The sequence below is a fragment of the Camellia sinensis genome, chromosome 13 (assembly GCF_055761805.1).
Source record: "Camellia sinensis isolate YWXY chromosome 13, ASM5576180v1, whole genome shotgun sequence".
Taxonomy (NCBI): Eukaryota; Viridiplantae; Streptophyta; class Magnoliopsida; order Ericales; family Theaceae; genus Camellia; species Camellia sinensis.
In genome coordinates this window covers 1,605,909-1,624,085 of record NC_138973.1, presented here as the reverse complement: position 1 = coordinate 1,624,085, position 18,177 = coordinate 1,605,909, and the positions used below count along the sequence as shown (strand labels likewise).

The following is an 18,177-nucleotide window of genomic DNA, read 5'->3' as shown; positions in this document are numbered from 1 at the left end:
CTTGGAGATGGAGTTATTCAAGCACCAAACTAATTCTTCAATTTTCACCAAAAGCTACTCCTATCTCCTCTTCACGGCTGCTAGTTGAATAATATGAGAGTTTAGGGTTTTTGTTAGGAAAACTAGGGTTGCTTTATATATATCTAAACTTAAAAGATTCTAAATTAATATCCAGTTTTTATTTTATTATATTTCCTCTCATCATTAATTTAAATAAAATACAACTATTATCAGATCAAAATATACTTACTAACTTGTCCCCTTTTTTCTTTTTTCTTTTTTTAAATAATAAATCTTACCTCTAAATTAGAGATTTCCACCATAAATTTTTTAGGTTTAAAATTAATTAAAAGACCCTCTAACAATATTTAATTTGTACTTTAGGATTTACCGACAAAATATTTGTGTTTGTAAAATTATTATTATTTAATTATTTACTTAATTTGTATATTCAGGTTCTCATATGTGTATCGAGCTAGTTAAGTGTGTAAAAATAAAATTTTCCGTTTCTAAATGTTTTTTGGAAATAAACCCAGAAAACGCAGCCCCTGTTTCACTAATTAATTACACATTTACATCCAATAATCCTTACCCAAAAAAAAAAAAAAAAAAAAAACATTTCCTTTTTCTTGGCGCGAAACTGATAAAGAGTAAGTTGAAAGTGTGGACAGAGTTAACTACCAGGGCGGCCAGTGTAATTTTTTTTATAAATTTTTGTCTTGCGGTGGTCATTCGAGAGAGATCCGAAGGACATTCAGTGGTGAAAATTTAACGACAATAAATAGTGATTTGATGAAAGACAGATGAATTTTAAGTTTGATGAAAAAAAATAAAATTTTAAATTTAATGATAGATATAATACAACGTTAAAAATATATATATATATATATATTTTTAATCAAATTTAAATTTGACATGAATTTGATCAACATGCGAGCTGGACTTAGTTAGTTGAAAGTGTTTAGTATTTCTGTACGCAACCAATAATTGCCTTTCAAATTAAATGCTTCGACTGAGTTATCCCTTTCCTCATTCATTACATTACGGACTCTGGAAATTTTCTCTATATGTAACAAAACAAAACAAAGAAGACTGATAGATATGTCCCTCAGGCAGGCTGAGCATCTATCTAATTGTACAAGAGGAGACCAACTCATCGATAGCTCCTAGATTATAAGTATGTATTTTATTTTATTCTATTCTTGGATAATCAAGCTGACTAATTTCCAAACACGAAATCCACTTAGACGTTGTTTGTTTGGTGTTGAATTGAATGTAGCAGGAGGATTGTGATGGATGCCAATGGGAAAGCTTCAAAAAGTGGCGAAATTGGCAGGACAGAGAACAACTACAAGTCAAGCCCAACTCATCCCGGAGCTGAAGTGGTGCTTGTAATCTCCGGCCACGCTTCGACAACTAGTAATGGTGTGGATTCAGCTCAGCCTTCCCCAGAGATTGCTCGGTTCAGTCCTAGCCCCAACAAGCCTCCCAAAATCCCCACCACTGAGACCCTAACTCGACGAAAATCACTCTCGAGGTCAGTGTTCTCAAAACCCAAGTCAAGATTTGGGGAACAATCTGTGCCAATTGATTCCAATTTGCTTCAAGAAATTACTTCAGTGATGCAACAAAGAAGTGAACAAACCGTGTTTTCGCCTAATACAAACTTATCTAGCCGGGAATCGCCCACTAACAAAATGGCACCCACTACTAGTACACTCAAGGAGAGTATGAAGATAATGTCGATGACTCCCAGGACTCTTTTCATGGCGTCACCGGGAGGTGTGGGAGTAGAGAATGAGAATGAGAATGAGAATGATGATGAGGATGAGAATGAACAAATCTATAAGAAAGTGAGTAGTCAACATAAATTGAAGTATCAGAAATTGAAAATGAAGGTTCTGATTGAATGGGTTGTGTTTTTTTCCATCTTGGGAATGTTCGTGGCTAGCTTGACTGTCCACAAATTACAACAATACATGATTTGGGGTTTGGAAGTTTGGAAATGGTTTCTGCTTGTATTGGTGACCTTTTTCGGCATGTTGGTTACCAAATGGTCTATTCGTTTTGTTGTTTTCTTGATTGAACGATACTTTTTATTCAGAAAGAACGTGTTGTACTTTGTTCAGGGTTTGAAAAGGAGTGTTCAGGTCTGTATCTGGTTGAGTCTGGTTCTCCTTACTTGGGTTTTGTTGTTCAATCGTACAGTGGATAGATCAGCCAAGGCCACTAGGATTTTCGACTGTGTTACTTGGAGTATTGTTTCTTTGCTCATTGGGTCGTTCTTATGGGTCTTAAAGACATTCCTGCTAAAGATTTTGGCATCATCTTTCCACCTTGATAGATTCTTTGACAGGATTCAAGAATCAATCTTCCATCAATACATTCTCAAAACCCTTTCAGGGCCCCCAGTTGTGGAGTTGGCACGGATGACTGGAAGAATAAACAGCACTAGTCATTTCAGTTTCAGAATAAAAAGGAAGGGAAAGGAAGGGAAAGAGAAAGAGGTGATTGATATAAATAAGCTTTATAAGATGAAGCAGGAAAAAGTTTCTGCTTGGACCTTGAAGTTGTTGGTCGATGTGATATCGAGCTCAGGGCTATCCACCATTTCCAATGCACTTGATGAAAGTTTTTATGATGGAGGAGGTGAACAAACAGATAAGGAGATTACCAGTGAGATGGAAGCAATTGCTGCTGCCTATCATATTTTCAAGAATGTTGCTCCTACTGATTGCGAGTAAGAAAAATCTACCTCATGAAGATTTTTGTGATCTCCTATCCCCCCATCCTTTCCTTTTTGTTGCTTGCCTGTAACAGATAGATATTGATTCTTAGGTATATCAATGTGGAGGACCTAAGCAGATTCATGATTAAGGAAGAGGTGGATCTCGTGTTTCCACTGTTTGAAGAATCAGAGACGGGACGAATTGACAGAAAATCTTTAACGGAATGGGTGGTAAGCAAATCTTTAAATTGAAAGTGGGTTATCTGTTTGCATCTCTTTGTAAATTGAAAGCACCAACTAGTTTTAAATCTTACAACTGCATTTTATTTGCCTTACATGTGTTACAATGCTTTGATCACAAATGAGGCAGGGGAAGCTAAAAAAGGACTCAAAAATTTGCTTCCCCCCCCTACTGTATTTTCTGTGAACATTTAAAATAAAAGAACATTCTGAAGCCTTGTGCTATAGCGCAAGGATGGCACATCATAATTGCATAGTAGTTTAAAAAAGTTATGACAATCAAGTTGTTGAAGTTGAGTCATCGTAGATTAGTACCTTTCAAATTGAACTTGGTTTTCATAAGAGATGACGAGTTTAAGGATTATTCAAAAGAACCTGTTGTATGGTTGATCACATTGAAATGTACAATGAATTTAACTATTGCTACCAGCTGGGTAGCTTGAGTTTTGTCTGTCATACCCCAAAGAGGGGCGGGCAGGTTTCAAGTCTCAATTGGGACCTGATTGGATTAGTATCTGTTAACACACAGACACACAGACACAAAGAAGGAAAATAAAATAAAATAAAATAAAAGTTAGCTTTCTGTAGAGAATTCTTTGATTGGTATAGGAATGGTGAATATTCATGTTCTTGTTAATTGTGTAGGTGAAAGTTTTCAAAGGCCGGAAAACTCTTGCACATGCTTTAAATGATACCAAAACAGCTGTGAAGCAATTGAACAAACTTGTAACGGGGATCCTTCTTGTGATTATGATTATTGTGTGGCTTCTTTTAATGGAAATTGCAACCACAAAAATACTTGTTTTCCTCTCATCACAGCTTCTGTTAGCAGGTTTTATGTTTAAAAACATTTGCAAAACCATATTTGAAGCTATCATATTTGTATTTGTGATGCATCCGTTTGATGTTGGTGATCGTTGTGTCGTAGATGGTGTTCAGGTAACTTATACCAGGCTCATTATATTTGACTATATCAGAGTTATTTGATCAACTCTGTTTGACATATTGTAAATTGACAGATGATAGTTGAAGAAATGAATATCTTAACAACTGTCTTCTTAAGATATGATAATGAAAAGATATACTATCCAAATTCAGTTTTGGCTACCAAACCCATCAGCAATTTCTACAGAAGCCCAGACATGGGTGATTCTTTGGAGTTCTCTATTGATTTCACAACACCAGTGGAGAAGATTGGGGCTCTAAAAGACAACATAAAGAAGTAAGTTTACTGTGGCCTTATTCTTCATCTTTGTACTTGATTGTGGGATTACAAGAACGGCTTTTATATCAGTTAGTCAAGCTAATAGAATGCAGCACAAAGACTATTATGGACATGGGGTTTGTGTAGGCTAAAACAGAGCTATATTTAAACTGACCTTCTATTTTGAACTTACAATATATTTTTTACCCCTTTTTGTTTTGGCTAAAAAATCCATGTTATTGGAACTAATAAATTACTGCATGGTGAGGTTTCACTATGTTGGAGCAAGACTCTGTTGAGTTGTATTTAAAGTAGTTTAAAGGCAAGAAATGTGCGCGCTCCAACTTGAGATAAATGCTGGTATACCGTTTAAACATTACAAACATGCTGATGTGAATTTCTTTGAGTTAAAATTCCATTTTGTGTTGCTGTAACCTTCTAAACATCTTTGCTTCTGATTTTACAATATTTAATTTGAGCATTCATGTGAAGAAAACGGAGAGCCTGCCAAATTGTTTCAAACAAAACAAAAAACTAAAAAATTATTGCAACTAACTTCTCTGAACTAAACCTAACCTTGATGTGTACATATAAGTGATATCTATCACAAGTGATCCCATTAATGGGGAGACTACAAAGGAGGATAACAGAAGAAAACTCAAAGCGAAACTTCATTACTTGAAGAGTGCTAGAGGGAAATTTTGAATCCTTTGTTGTGTATGTTTTGTTTGTCGTCTACAGGCTTAGTTTGTTTCTTTTGAGGGAGTAGTTTGTTTTTGTTTTTGTTTATTCTCCCTACAAAAGATGTGTATTGAAATTCATTGTATATCTTTCTTTTTCGGTTATAATATGACTTGCTTATCCAAAAAAAAAAAAAAAAAAACCCTGGTCCATTTAATACAATCACACCACTGTCCCTAAAATCAGTATGTTATCTGCTGGTTATCATCTTTTTCTTTTTTCTCATTATTTTTCCCTTGCATGGTCAGGTATTTGGAGAAAAATTCCCAACACTGGCATCCTAATCACAGTGTGGTAGTGAAGGAAATTGAGAATGTCAACAAGATAAAGATGGTTCTTTTTTTTAATCATACGATGAACTTTCAAGAATATGGAGAGAAGAACAGGCGGAGATCTGAACTGGTCATAGAGATGAAGAAATTTTTTGAAGAGCTGGGTATCAAATATAATCTACTGCCTCAAGAAGTTCATCTTGTTGAGTCAGCAATGACTACTAGGACTGCCAAATAACTATTGTCTTGGCTTGAGACTTCATGAGTCTTATCTGCGAAGTATGTTCTCTTTTTCCTTGCTTATTCAACAACACAAACTTTTTAGGCTGTGTTTGGATCTAGGATTTCGGTAGGCAATTGCAGAAAGGAAAATGGTGAATAAAATATAAGTTAGAATTTTCTCCATTTTTCTCAAGTTTTCCTTTCCCTCCACAAATCCCTACCCAAATCCTTGATCTAAACACAGCCTTAGCTGGCTGGCACAGGGATTTTAAATCCCTTGTTTGGCATGACTATAGGAAGATATCCACTGCATTGAAGTTTGCAAGCCTGACATTACATTTACCATAGGAATTGCGATGGGGCAATTTTGTATGGACGGTTGCTTGCTGAACATTTGATCCTTAAAAGTTCGTATAATTTCAGTTTCAAGGCATCATGAATGAAGTCTGCTGTACTAGTACCCTCTTTTAAAAACCTTGATTGCTCTCTGTGGAAACTTACTGGATTCAGATAAATTACTAAGAAATTGTTATTATTGGGATAAACCCAATAAAATTTTCCTTTTAAATCCTTGATATAAGCCTTAACTATTACATAATACTTTGAAGTTACTTGTAGACATTCATGCTGTTCATATACAATCCAATCATCATCATAGTAATTTGTGGAAAGAAAAAAAAAAAAATGTATATATATATATATTCCTAGGTTAGCAGCCATTAACAATAGAATGGGTGATTGAAAAATTATATTGTACGTCTCAATCAGCTTCCAATGTCCAGTATTTTGGTTTGCCAGCAACTTTCAGGACCTCGTATCTTGTGGCCATTGAAACCAAATTTTGAGATTAATGACCAGTGAGAAAGGAAGGAAAAAAGAAAGGATGAAAAAGTATATATGATCACTACTCTGCCCAGTTTTATCTTGTTAAAATTGAGCAGAATCGTTGTTGAAGGCTCTAACAAAAACTTTTCATTTTTTATTTATTTAGTTTTTGTTCTTGAATGGTTTATGGCAGGTGCTATGAGAAGGGGAGGATATTCTTTTACCCATGCGTTGAGGAAGGTGAGTGTGGTTGTGTTGAGGACAACGCTGAAGCTGTCTGCTTTTATTTCTTCATTTCTACATTCTCGGTGACATTTTCATATCAGATATGTTACCATCTGTAAAAAAGAAATCGATCAATTTGGCTTACGCAGTATTCAGTCAAGCTTGCTGTGTAGTTACCTATGTGTAATTAAGATATTCATGACTTTGTTTTGGTGAGTCAAATAGAGATAAGAAGGAAAGGGGTGATCTTGCTCTGATATTCTCTTAGGCCCTTTGATATTTTCTCAGGGCATTGGCCTGTTGTTTTGATACTGTAGTCAAGTGGTCCTGCAACTGGTTTACCTTACTGGACCATGATTAGTTGGATTTTAGTGGACTAGATGGTCCTATATCCAGTCCATGTGACCCACCAAGGGTCCTATCACGGTAAACTTGTTTTTACTATATTTTGCTATGCCTTGTTTGGGTGTGATGTGATCATATTGCACTAATTTGGGTGCAGCTCACCAATACTAATGCTTGGTTGAGTAACTACTTGTGAAGTCTTTGGTTTGCAACCCTAAGAAAATATAAAAAATATTATGTTGCAATATTGGTCATATTTTCTTGGGTATCTTGCAAAGTTTGCTCAAAGTTTCACATCCTCTTTTGTTGGTTGATACATATATATTTTTTTTAAAAATTTCTTTGTTCTAATGCAAAATCTATCTATGCATGACTTCTGAATATATGTTTTTATTACTGTTGACAGTTTTTACTTTCATCATGCTTATAATTGGCCATGTAAAAGATATTAGTGGCTAAAGCAAAAGGGACGGGGGTATTTGGTTTTGAACTATGCAAAGCTGCCACCACATAGATCAATCTAACAGGATAACCTTATCCCCTGATACTGGGTGGAAAAGCTGCCAAGTAGGACAGCCTTGGAATGACACATCAGCAGAAAATCTCTAATTTGCACCTCTCATCCCATTCTTTTCATTTCCTCCATCACCTATCTAACACTCTTCTTCTCCCAACCAACACCTAGAAGTTAGAACTTGAGAAATAGAGACAATCCTATAATTTGACAAGCTAGAGAGAATAACAGAGCAAAGGGCATAGAAAATGGCTTCTGTTTCAATGGCTATGCCATTAACTTGTGCATCCCACAAGAGGCTACAACAACAGCCAAGCTCTGAAGCCTTTTTTAGGCCCCTCTCAGTGAGGCCATCAAAGAAGTCCGTGGCTGTGAATTTCAAGGCCAGGGCTCGGTTTGAAGTCAAAGCCCCTCTGAAGGAAAAGGCCATCACAGGGCTAATAGCAGCTGCATTGACAGCTTCCATGGTGATACCTGAGGTGGCTGAGGCAGCTGGGCCTGGTGTCACTCCCTCTCTCGAGAACTTCTTGCTCAGCATTGCTGCTGGTGGGGTTGTGCTTACTGTCATTGCTGGGGTTGTTGTCGGAGTTGCCAACTTCGACCCGGTCAAGAGGAGCTGAGCAAAAAGAATCTGAGAATGTTATGTGAATTTTCTTCTAATCTGTCTCCCTCTTCATATTTCATTGCTTTCTGTAGTTTATGTTGTATGCAACTTTCTTAGCTATATATTAATATATATTGATCTGAAAATTTTGATTTCGGAAATCAAGCTTGGTTAAGAAATTAAACCCATTTGAGAGCCAATTGCAGAGATGGGACAAATGGAATCTTTCCTAGTAGATCAAACAGACAAGAATTACACAGGGAAAAAGAAAAATGTGACAAATCCCACGCCCACGATTGATATGATAATGGAGGAATGCTTCTTAAGTAGTAACAATGTAGGTTGAGGGCCCTATAACAATCACAAGAAGCCTAATATATATATATATATATATATATACTGTCTAAAACCGAAAGCTTCTAACAATTGTTCAGAATTTTGTTTCCTGCTAGAACTCTTGACCATGATTTTCTTGCATATTTCTTGTTTGCGAACACTCTTTTTCTGTACAGCAATTCCCCCTCAACCAAGGCCTGAGGCCTCAAATGCGGTGGGCTACCCCATGTCCATGGATGAATCTTGCATCTTCTTCCGTGTAAACATGAGTTTCATTCTTCAGCCTGAAACAAAATGTCAACATCATTAACACAAACTAGTATCAGTACTTTGGAACAATGATCTATTAGTGTTGTTGTGACGGATCAAAATAAAAAAAATGATTTTGGAGAAAATTGGAACTTACGTTTTGGAAACAGTTTTGTTGAGGATGGACGAGGAGAGGAGGGAGGCACCATTTAGATATAGCAATTCCCCAACTATCCTTTCCTCAATCTTCTTGTCTATTTCCCCAGCATCAATACAGAAAGGTTGGTCTGACGCCTATAACAGTTTTATACAGAATTAATCCCAAATAACTAATATTAATATATATATAGCCAACCATTAATCCATGTTTACTTACCATTACCCATCCCCACGTATCTGCAAAAGATGGCACATGAGCTGTGTATGCAAGCACATCTGCAACCACCACAATCCACAATTTAATTTAATTTTTTTTGTTCTCATTTTCATTTTAAGGGTGCAGTATGCGTGTCTAAGGAGAGAGAGAGAGAGAGCCAGCAACTTACACTTGAAGACCTGTTTAATAGTGTTGTATATAGAGGAGAAGACCTCCTTGTGGGTGAAAACTCCTGCAGGCCCTGCCTGTTTAAATAAAAATAAAAATAAATTAAAAAAAAAATATATGGAATATTAGTATATAGGTATACATGTAATGTAAGTGGAACCCAAAAGCAACAAACAATCATAGAGATATATATGAAAGGAGGGGTTTTGAGTAGACCTGAGTAACAAAGATGCCATTGTGATTGAGCTTAGGCTTGAGGATTTGGTCGTAAAAGGACTTGGTGTATAGTTGATAGCAAGGCCCTCCTTCCACTGGATCTGCTAAGTCTCCCACTATTATGTCGTATTTCTCCTTCCTCTCCTCCAGTTCCGCCCTTTTATTTTTGTCACACCAACCAACCAGCCAACCGACCAACCAACCAACATTAATCATCGTTTTCTTTTTAATAATTATTATAATGTCAAATGAAAATGCAAGCATATTGATATATATATATATATATGTACTAGTTTAATTAAGCTTTCCTAAATACAAACAAATTGTTTCAGAATACAGAGGTAATTAATCATATTATTGGGCTTACTTACTTGGCATCATTAATCACTAAGTTAAGCTTCTTGTTTCCGAACGCCTGCTTGTTTGCCGTCAGATATCTACGGCAGAAATCCACCACCTCCTGCAATTATATTTTTGTGCTACAGAATTAGCCAAAAAAAAAAAATTTCCACATATTCATGATGAAAACCAAAAAAAAAAAAAAAAAAAAAAAAAAAAAACAGCATTATCGACATTACCATACTCTAATGGTTCATCAAATCCATCATGAAATTCAGGATTTCACTTTTTTTTTTCATCAAACCGAAGGCCAATGTACCTTTCATGAAATCACTGTTTATTGCCGTTAGATTTTCACCACTGAATATCTCCCGGATGATCATCTCAAAGCAAAAATTTGTAAAAAAATTACATTGGCCGGTCGTTCGCCAGGTCTTCTGCCTAGTCGATCGGTGGTTTGATGAAATTATAAAACTTTCCGTTCGAGCAATTATGAAATTTTTATTCAAATTTAATAAAAAAAAATTGGTGCACCATTAGAAATACCCTAACAAATCATATAAGAACAAAACATACAAAAAAAAAAAATTACAATATATACTAACTGTGACTATTCTAATTGATCAAAATCTATAAATCAAAAAGAATTTCAATATGACATCAATATTTCTTCACCTATTTTAAAGGTTTATTTATTTATTATTTTTTATCTTCATTTTAAAATAACACACACTTCTCCACGAATAATGAAACTATGAAAGTAACTTAATATTTATATAATAAACAGTAAAATATAATTATCTTGGAATAGCAAAGCAAATATGTCCTTAAAGCTTGGCTGCTCTGCTGAAGATAAAGTCAACTAGGAGGAGGGGGACATTTTTGTCGTTTAGTGTGAGTGTTTGAGTGGTAGTTAGGAATTAGGATAACAATTACTGTCAAATCAAACGTCAACTCCGTGATTATTATCAAAAGACGGTAAAGAATAGTTTTGTAAGAGTAATGGTGAAAATTTTTTCATGAAAATAATTATGAAAATTTTATCATCATTAAATTATACTTAGAATAAAATATCATACACTAATCAAAATAATTTAAATATCATAAATCTTTTATAATTATTTTTATAAAATAAATTTCATAATACCTAACCTTTCTCGTTTCGTAATCTCAGTAATTATGGAAGTTGGTTACATAATATAGCAGACATCTGGACCCCACAGAACTCAAAATGCATCCACCACGTGCTACTCCCATCATATTATTATTGGAAATGAAATTTATCAAAAAAATAAAATAAAATAAAATAAAATAAATAAAAAATCATCCTTCTTCTTCTTTTTATTATTATCATTCTTTATTAATTAATTAATTACCTGATCGATATCACACATGACTACTTTCTCAACCGCTCTATGCTTGAGTGCCTCCCTTGCAGCAGAACCTTCACCCCCTCCCATTATGAACACTTTTTTTGGACTGCAATTAATCACCCATTCTCAATAAGCATACATAGTTACACAAGAAAAAAATGATTTACAAAACGTGATTTTTATATATATAAAAAAAATAATAATTAAAATAATATAACAGCGACATTAATAATGTTAACATTATAAATTACAATAAAATGATCACATATTTTTATATAAAAATTTTGTTCAGAACTTTTTATATTTGCATTATTACTCAATTATAGAAAGAGAGTAAAAAAACTTATGTTTTTAAATAAATTTTATCACACATTGAAGAAGGGGAACAAAGAATGTGTGCCACTGGAGGTAACGCCATTGAGAGGAGAGAGAGGAGGACATTCAACACCACAAGATAATTATGAAGACACTCAGGAGAGGGAGGATAATGGCACAAGTCAAAGGAAGATATCATACGTATATATGCATACCAGTTAATTTGGAGAGTGGACTAATTGAATTATAATATATATAAAATGCAAATCAAAAGACTCACATAGGGTGACATAAGAGAGCAGGATGAATTAAGCATTCATGGTATATAAACTCGTCCACTTCTGCACTCTGCATCTTCCCATCAATCACCAGCACCTACAATACACCCATATATACATACATATATATATATATATATGCAATCAGTCGTCCCTTCAGTTACATTCAACCAATTTAATAAATCAAATTAATTACCAAGTCTTTTAACAGATAGTTTTTTTTTTTTTTTTTTTAATTATCTGAACAAAGAGTTAGAGTTAGTTGACCATGAACGAAAAACAATCAGTACTAACCTTCCCGAAGCGCTTTGTGTCCAGAAGAACTATGTCCTGGTACTCGCTTGTCCCTTTATGAAGCACACTAAGTCAGAGAGAGAAGTTAGCCTTGTTAGGTAATGAAGAAAAATAAATTATACTTGAAGAATCACTGGGCTGTAAATATAAAAGGAAAGGAATAAACTTCTCATAATATATGAAATTAGGTGCGGTTTAAAAACTATATAAATAGATGAAAGAATTTATCTTTTTCATGTCCTCCACTTGAGAATAGCTACAGAAATGTCAATTTGATTATAACATTAAATAAATAAAATGAAAAAAAAGATCCATAGAAACATCAGAGATTACAAATATACACAACACAACAGAATAGAAGCCTACTATAAAAATTAGATTAAAAAGTGCAATGAACACACCACAAAATTAAAAAGAAGATATATATGATATATTAGAGCATGGAAGAATATGTAAAACCCTCAACTACATAAAATATAGTACATATGGAAGTTATGAACACAGACATACATACTCTCTATATATATCACAAGCAAAGCAAAGCATGCATGATGGAGGGGAAACAAACCTGTTTATAGCGAAGGACCATTTAAGATCAACATCGATCTCTTCTTCAAACCAGGAACCGTTTTGATGATGATGATGATGATGATGATGATGATGATGCCCATTGAATGGTTGATGATCGGATCCTTCTTGAATTTTGCAGAAACCATTAGAATAGAAGATCTCAACTGCTTCACCCATTATTATATCAAATATATGTTCAAACCCAAACACAGATAGATCAAGAAAAGAAAGACAGTTTGTTGTTATTAACACCGAGAGAGCGAGAGAGAAAAGAGAGAGAACTAAAAGGACAAACGAAAGTGAGCAGCAGTGAGAGAATCGCAGCGTCTTGACGGGTGTGGGACTTGAAATGTGCCAACTCTAGAGCCCTTTATATAGTAACACCAACGCAAAGACAGGCATTCGACCGAAATGGTGTATGAGGACGACAAATGAGTTTATTAAGTCTCTAGATACAAAATTAACTAGAAAAACTATATAAAATAGGATAAATTACACCTAAAAAATATAATAAATTCTACGGTTTTGATGCAAATATATTGAATTCCCGTCTTAATTTACATAATATTTAGTTCTATTTTCATTAATAATTTGATAGTTATATGAATGAAAAAAAAAAAATATTATCATCTTTTTTATATGACAATATATATTTTACTTTCTTCGTTTGTTTTTACACTATTTGCATTAGTTTCGATTTATTTAGCCTTACCAAAAAAAAAAAAAAGTTAGTGTATTTATATTAAAATTGTTAAACTTACTGTATTTTCTCTAAATTTTAAATAGGAATTTTTTTTTAGGGCCTCTGATATTAAGATTTTATAATATAAAGGATATATAATATTTTCATAATGTCTAAAGTCCCTCAATATCAATCTAAAGAAAATTCAATTCAAAAAATTTCTCTCGACTTCCTAGAAAAATTCTCTTCATAAATTTCTCTAGACTTCTCACTCTTCAAAGAAATTCTGAACTTCTCAAAGAATTTCTCTCTAGAGAAATTTGGAAATTAGATAGAGCTTAGATTGAAAAAGATGAAGTGAATTTCTGTGGAATCACTCTTTCAAAGCCCACCACCACCACCACTACCACCACCCTCATCTTCATCTCTCTCCTCTGGCTTTCCAGAGAAGTTCTCTAGATTTTAGAGAAAATTATGAAATTGAGATCGATTAGAAGCAAACCCCACACAAAAATTAATTACTTGCCTTCAATTATCAAAATTAGATAGAGCTTAGATTGAAAAAGATGAAGTGAATTTCTTTGGAACTCACTCCTTCAAAACCCACCACCACCACCCTCATTTTCGTCTCTCTTCTGGCTTTCCAGAGAAATTATTTGGAAATCTAGAAAAATTCTCTGGATTTCAGAGATCGATGTTGTAGCATAAAGGACACCCAAATCAGCAACCACAACACCCAATTTATAAATCCAAAAGATGAATATGAATATATATACATACATATATATCATCATCACCATGAACTTTATAATGATGATATATATATGAATCACTCAAATCAACAACACACAGATTATGCATATATATATATATATATATATATATTTATATATGAAATATGAAGTTCAAATAATTAATAAAAGAAGAGAGGACGGATATCAGAGCCATCTGTAGAAGGATGGTTAAGATATGAGAGAGTACAAATACTATCGATACGCCATAGTCAATTTCAAAGACTTTCAATATAACAAAATTTACCAATTTCTTTAACCTCAATTAAGGCATATCTTTAGTACCAAAAATCCATATGAGATCTCAACTCCCAGGGGACTCCGTATTCACCCTCATGTCGTCCACTGAAAAACAGTGATATTATTAGAAAAAAAGTATCCCTTAACTTCCCTGGGATTGAGAAACGAAAAGTAAAAATAATCAATTTATTAAAATCAAACTCACAGTCTATTACTGAAAGCCCATTAATTAATAGTTCTTGTTTCTTATCATTAAAAATAGATATCAAATCACCAAATATTAGTTCATTAAATCCTTCCAAAAATGCAATTATTTGAGGACGAATAGCAGTAGTCAAATGATGCTTAGCAACTAAATCAACATATTCATGCTTGTTTTCCTCGATAACTCGAACGTTCCGTCCACTAGGATCAGTTCATAGTTAGTTACTTGCATTATGTAAATCAACACTTTTTTGTATTATATGGGTGTTGAGATTGAGGGACTTTAAATATCACAAAATAATATTATCGATCTTTTTCATTACTAAAAATGAAATAAGGACTTTAGACTAATTTTTTATTTTAAAAATGATCAGTGTAATTTATCCTATAAAATATAAGTAAAACAATTTAAACGAAATTATAACTTTTATAATAAGTTTTACCATCTAATATGTATAATTCAAATTGTTTTATATGATTAATTTTATAATTAATTTTGTGCTTATAAACTTATTATGATAAATTTGGGTTACCGACATAGTCACCAGTTTTATGTGAAACTTTTGGCTCAATTGACAACAGACCTAACTTCAAACACAACACTAGTACTGTCCTTGCATGCATGAGAGACAGTATTTTATTTTAGTTTTTTTTTTTGAATAATTTAGTTGAGCCAAGTATAGAATAGATAGATGTTGGCTTTTGAAATAGGGAGGAGAGAGAGAGAGAGAGAGAGAGAGAGAGAGAGAGTAATAATGGTTGTTATGAAAGCATCTTCAAGGATAGCATGCGCAGAAACTGTTGGATTTGGCGTTTGCAAATGGGTGGAAATTATTAATAACCGAGAAATTATTATTGTTAATAATTAATAATAAGAGTAAGTGGAGCGCGTGACATGTTGGTGGGGCTACCATTGTACACGCGGGCTAAAAGAATACGTCCATGACATATACACTACCACTAGTGTACCACGCATAGGCTCTTCGCTACACTTTTTTATTTTTTATTTTTTATTTTTTTAAGAATATAATTTTTTATTTTTTTTAAAAAAAAAAAACTAGAATCAATCATAAAAAATATAATAGATAAGATTTATTTTCAACTTGAATTTCTTCATAATTAAGTTTAAATCTTAAGCCTTTGAATACATTTTTTTTTATAATCATTTTGTAACTCATTTTGTATTAGTATTACTATTTTTACTCTAGTGACAACATTTGCTTATTAAGAGAGGATTTGATAATTATATTTTTAACAATTTTCTGTTAGAATTTTTTTTTTCAAAATTTTAAAAAATTTATACTAAATTATATGAAAAAATGAAACAATAGGAGAAATTTTTTTTTTTAAAAAAATAATAACTCATAAAATATATAACTTAGTCTTAATTTATTGATTAAGCACGCAACTCAGTCTCTCCAGACTAAGTCTATTGCATATGGCTTGGGCTTATAATTTTGATTCATGGGTCGACCTAACCTAATGCCGACTCATAAATCCACTTATATGTACAAGCATAATGGTTCTTTTAAATTAATAGGCTCCACTAATGGAAGAGATATAACGTTCCACTTTTAAAAGAGCATCATATGTTAGAGTTGTGCAGCGGATCCACTAGCCCGTCAAATTCGCCAGACCCGACCCGACCATATATGGGTGGATGCGTGACACGTGGCGGGCGGATGCGGGCCAGGATTCTGCCTTTTCACGGGTTCAGGTCGGGTTGTGGTTGATCCGCCATTTCACCTAGTGGACTTGACCCGTCCGCCACTCTCAATTTTTTTTTTAATATATTGTTTACACCCATCAAAAGCGATAGAGACACACTCTCTCTCTTTCTCAGCCCTTTTCTTCAACAAACTCTCTCTCTCTCTCTCTCTCCAAAAAACCCTACCCATCTACCGACGACGACGACGACAGCGACAGCGATCTTCTTCATCATCTGACCAACAACGAATGACACACTGAAAGGCGATCGGCGATCGAGGTGAGATATTCTCTTCTCTTCTTCTTCTTCTTTCATCTTCTTCTTTTCTCCTTTTCTCCTCTGCTTTCTTTTTCTTCTCTTCTTCTCCTCAATCTGTTCTATTTTGTTCCAGTTCGAAAACGAAAGGCGATCGGTGATCTAATCTGTTCTTTTTTTTAAAAAAAAAAAAAATTTATTTGTCTTTTGTTTTGTTTCAATTCGAAAATAAAAACCTCTGTTTTCTCTTCTTATTTCCTCTTCTTCACTTCTTTTCCTCAATCTCTAATCATTTTTTTTTCTTTTGTTCCAGTTTGAAAACCTCTAATTTATCTTCTTTTTTCCTCTTTTTCTCATAAATCTATAATCTGTTTTTTTTTTTTTTGTTGATATAATTCAAAACCTCTCTTTTAGAGTCTAATCTGTTTCTTTTTCCTTTTTTTTTTGTTCCAATTCTAAACACACAGAGTGTGAGGGTTCTACGCACACAGAGAGAGGAAGCTTACATAGAGGTTTAGTTTCTTTTTCTTGTTATTTGCAATGGATTTTGTAAGGGACTTCATAGAAAAAAAATATTAGATTAATTTGTATCCAAATGTGAAAAAAAGTAAATGTGGACTTGTTATTACACTGTATATTGGACTTGTTATTACACTGTATTGGACTTGTTGGACTTGTTATTCATTTTGCAATGGCTGGTTATTACACTCTATCTTGGACTTGTTATTACACTGTATATTGGACTTGTTAGACTTCTTATTCAATTTGCAATGGATGGCTATCCAGTGTAGACTCAACACTGGGGGCAAGTTGTGTCTGTTTGGGTTATCCCAGAATGTTAATTGGGTTCTTTGCCATAACCATTATGAGTATCATAATCATATGTTTTTGCATTGTCCTTTCTTTGATAAAGTTTGGAGTAAGTTAAAGAATATGATTAATGCATCCTAACCCTATCTTCAGTGGAATGAGTTGGTGGAACATATTTCAAAATATGTTAAGGATAAATCTATTGCTACTATTATTTCTAAACTTGTGTTTACTTGAGCTGTCTACCAGTTGTGGCTTGCTAGAAATAATAGGTCCTTAATAATGATATATACCCTAAAGAAGTGGTTATTAAGAGAATTGTGGATATGTATAAATATCCTATCAGTGGACAATATTGACAATTTGTGCTCAAAATCAGTGGAAATGAATGGACAGTGTTAAGGATAGGATATTTACTGTGGGGACATAATTTTTGAATGACAACACGTGGCCGAGGTGTCACCGAAGTGCCAGCCGAGGTGCCACGTGTCCTGGTCATGACGCCGAGGTAATCTCGGCTAGGCCGAGGTTATCTGCGAGAATACCGGAATCCGAGATAAACGGATAAGGGACAAGAGTCCTAGAATGGGAGAAGACTTCAGTTTGGGTAAAGATGAGACTCTTAGAGAGTTTATCCTAATCCTACTGGGAGTCAAAGATTAGCAGTAATCCTAAGTCCAATAGAGTTAGACTTCTATTGGGACTATGATTAAGTTTGCTATAAAAGAAAGGCACCCCTATGGGTCTAAGATATGCTTTTGATATTCTGAATAGTGAGTTAAACACTATTGGTTATCTTTGAGAGATATTGAGTACTGACTTGATCGTCGGAGTGCCCCCAGGTGGACAAGCTACTGCCGAAAACTCTTCTTTCTGTTACAGGTCGTTCGGGCTTAATCTGTTCTGCCGGTGCTCTCTAGCTGGGTACCTGTTTGGCAGTGTGGTCGGAAAATCACCCACACATTTACTATTAATTGTATCATATAATGCCCAGGTTGTTTGTTTTGCTGTAATACTATTGTTTTAGATGTACAATGTTTGTTGTAAATTATA

At 34.0% G+C, this 18,177-nt stretch overlaps 3 protein-coding genes across 8 annotated transcripts; 2 read left to right on the top strand and 1 right to left on the bottom strand.

The window, feature by feature from the left end:
- The first annotated feature begins 934 nt into the window (after nucleotides 1–934).
- Nucleotides 935–8,081, top strand: LOC114265395 (mechanosensitive ion channel protein 10-like). 6 transcript variants are annotated; one of them, XR_014348080.1, is made up of 8 exons: nucleotides 935–1,177; nucleotides 1,280–2,740; nucleotides 2,839–2,959; nucleotides 3,614–3,907; nucleotides 3,988–4,190; nucleotides 5,162–5,464; nucleotides 6,426–6,472; nucleotides 7,209–8,081. XR_014348080.1 is itself a non-coding variant. In XM_028206220.2 (7 exons), exons 2-6 carry the CDS (start codon nucleotides 1,293–1,295, stop codon nucleotides 5,421–5,423), a joined length of 2,328 nt encoding a protein of 775 aa, XP_028062021.2. In that variant the 5' UTR covers nucleotides 935–1,177; nucleotides 1,280–1,292; the 3' UTR covers nucleotides 5,424–5,464; nucleotides 6,426–6,714. The 6 variants fall into 6 exon arrangements, 4 of the variants coding, with proteins under 4 accessions (XP_028062021.2, XP_082757265.1, XP_082757266.1 ...); XR_014348081.1 differs by having other exon boundaries at nucleotides 975–1,177; nucleotides 1,283–2,740; XM_028206220.2 differs by lacking the exon at nucleotides 7,209–8,081 and having other exon boundaries at nucleotides 6,426–6,714.
- Nucleotides 7,440–8,081, top strand: LOC114265397 (uncharacterized). Its single transcript, XM_028206223.2, has one exon. It carries the CDS (start codon nucleotides 7,565–7,567, stop codon nucleotides 7,934–7,936), a length of 372 nt encoding a protein of 123 aa, XP_028062024.1. The 5' UTR covers nucleotides 7,440–7,564; the 3' UTR covers nucleotides 7,937–8,081.
- A 48-nt stretch (nucleotides 8,082–8,129) lies between these two features.
- On the bottom strand, nucleotides 8,130–12,943 carry ACL5 (S-adenosyl-L-methionine-dependent methyltransferases superfamily protein). Its single transcript, XM_028206222.2, has 10 exons — nucleotides 12,433–12,943; nucleotides 11,865–11,931; nucleotides 11,573–11,667; nucleotides 10,981–11,083; nucleotides 9,637–9,725; nucleotides 9,266–9,422; nucleotides 9,051–9,126; nucleotides 8,882–8,940; nucleotides 8,663–8,799; nucleotides 8,130–8,540 (listed from the first exon to the last, which is right to left on the bottom strand). Exons 1-10 carry the CDS (start codon nucleotides 12,609–12,611, stop codon nucleotides 8,462–8,464), a joined length of 1,041 nt encoding a protein of 346 aa, XP_028062023.2. The 5' UTR covers nucleotides 12,612–12,943; the 3' UTR covers nucleotides 8,130–8,461.
- Between the last annotated feature and the right edge of the window lie 5,234 nt (nucleotides 12,944–18,177).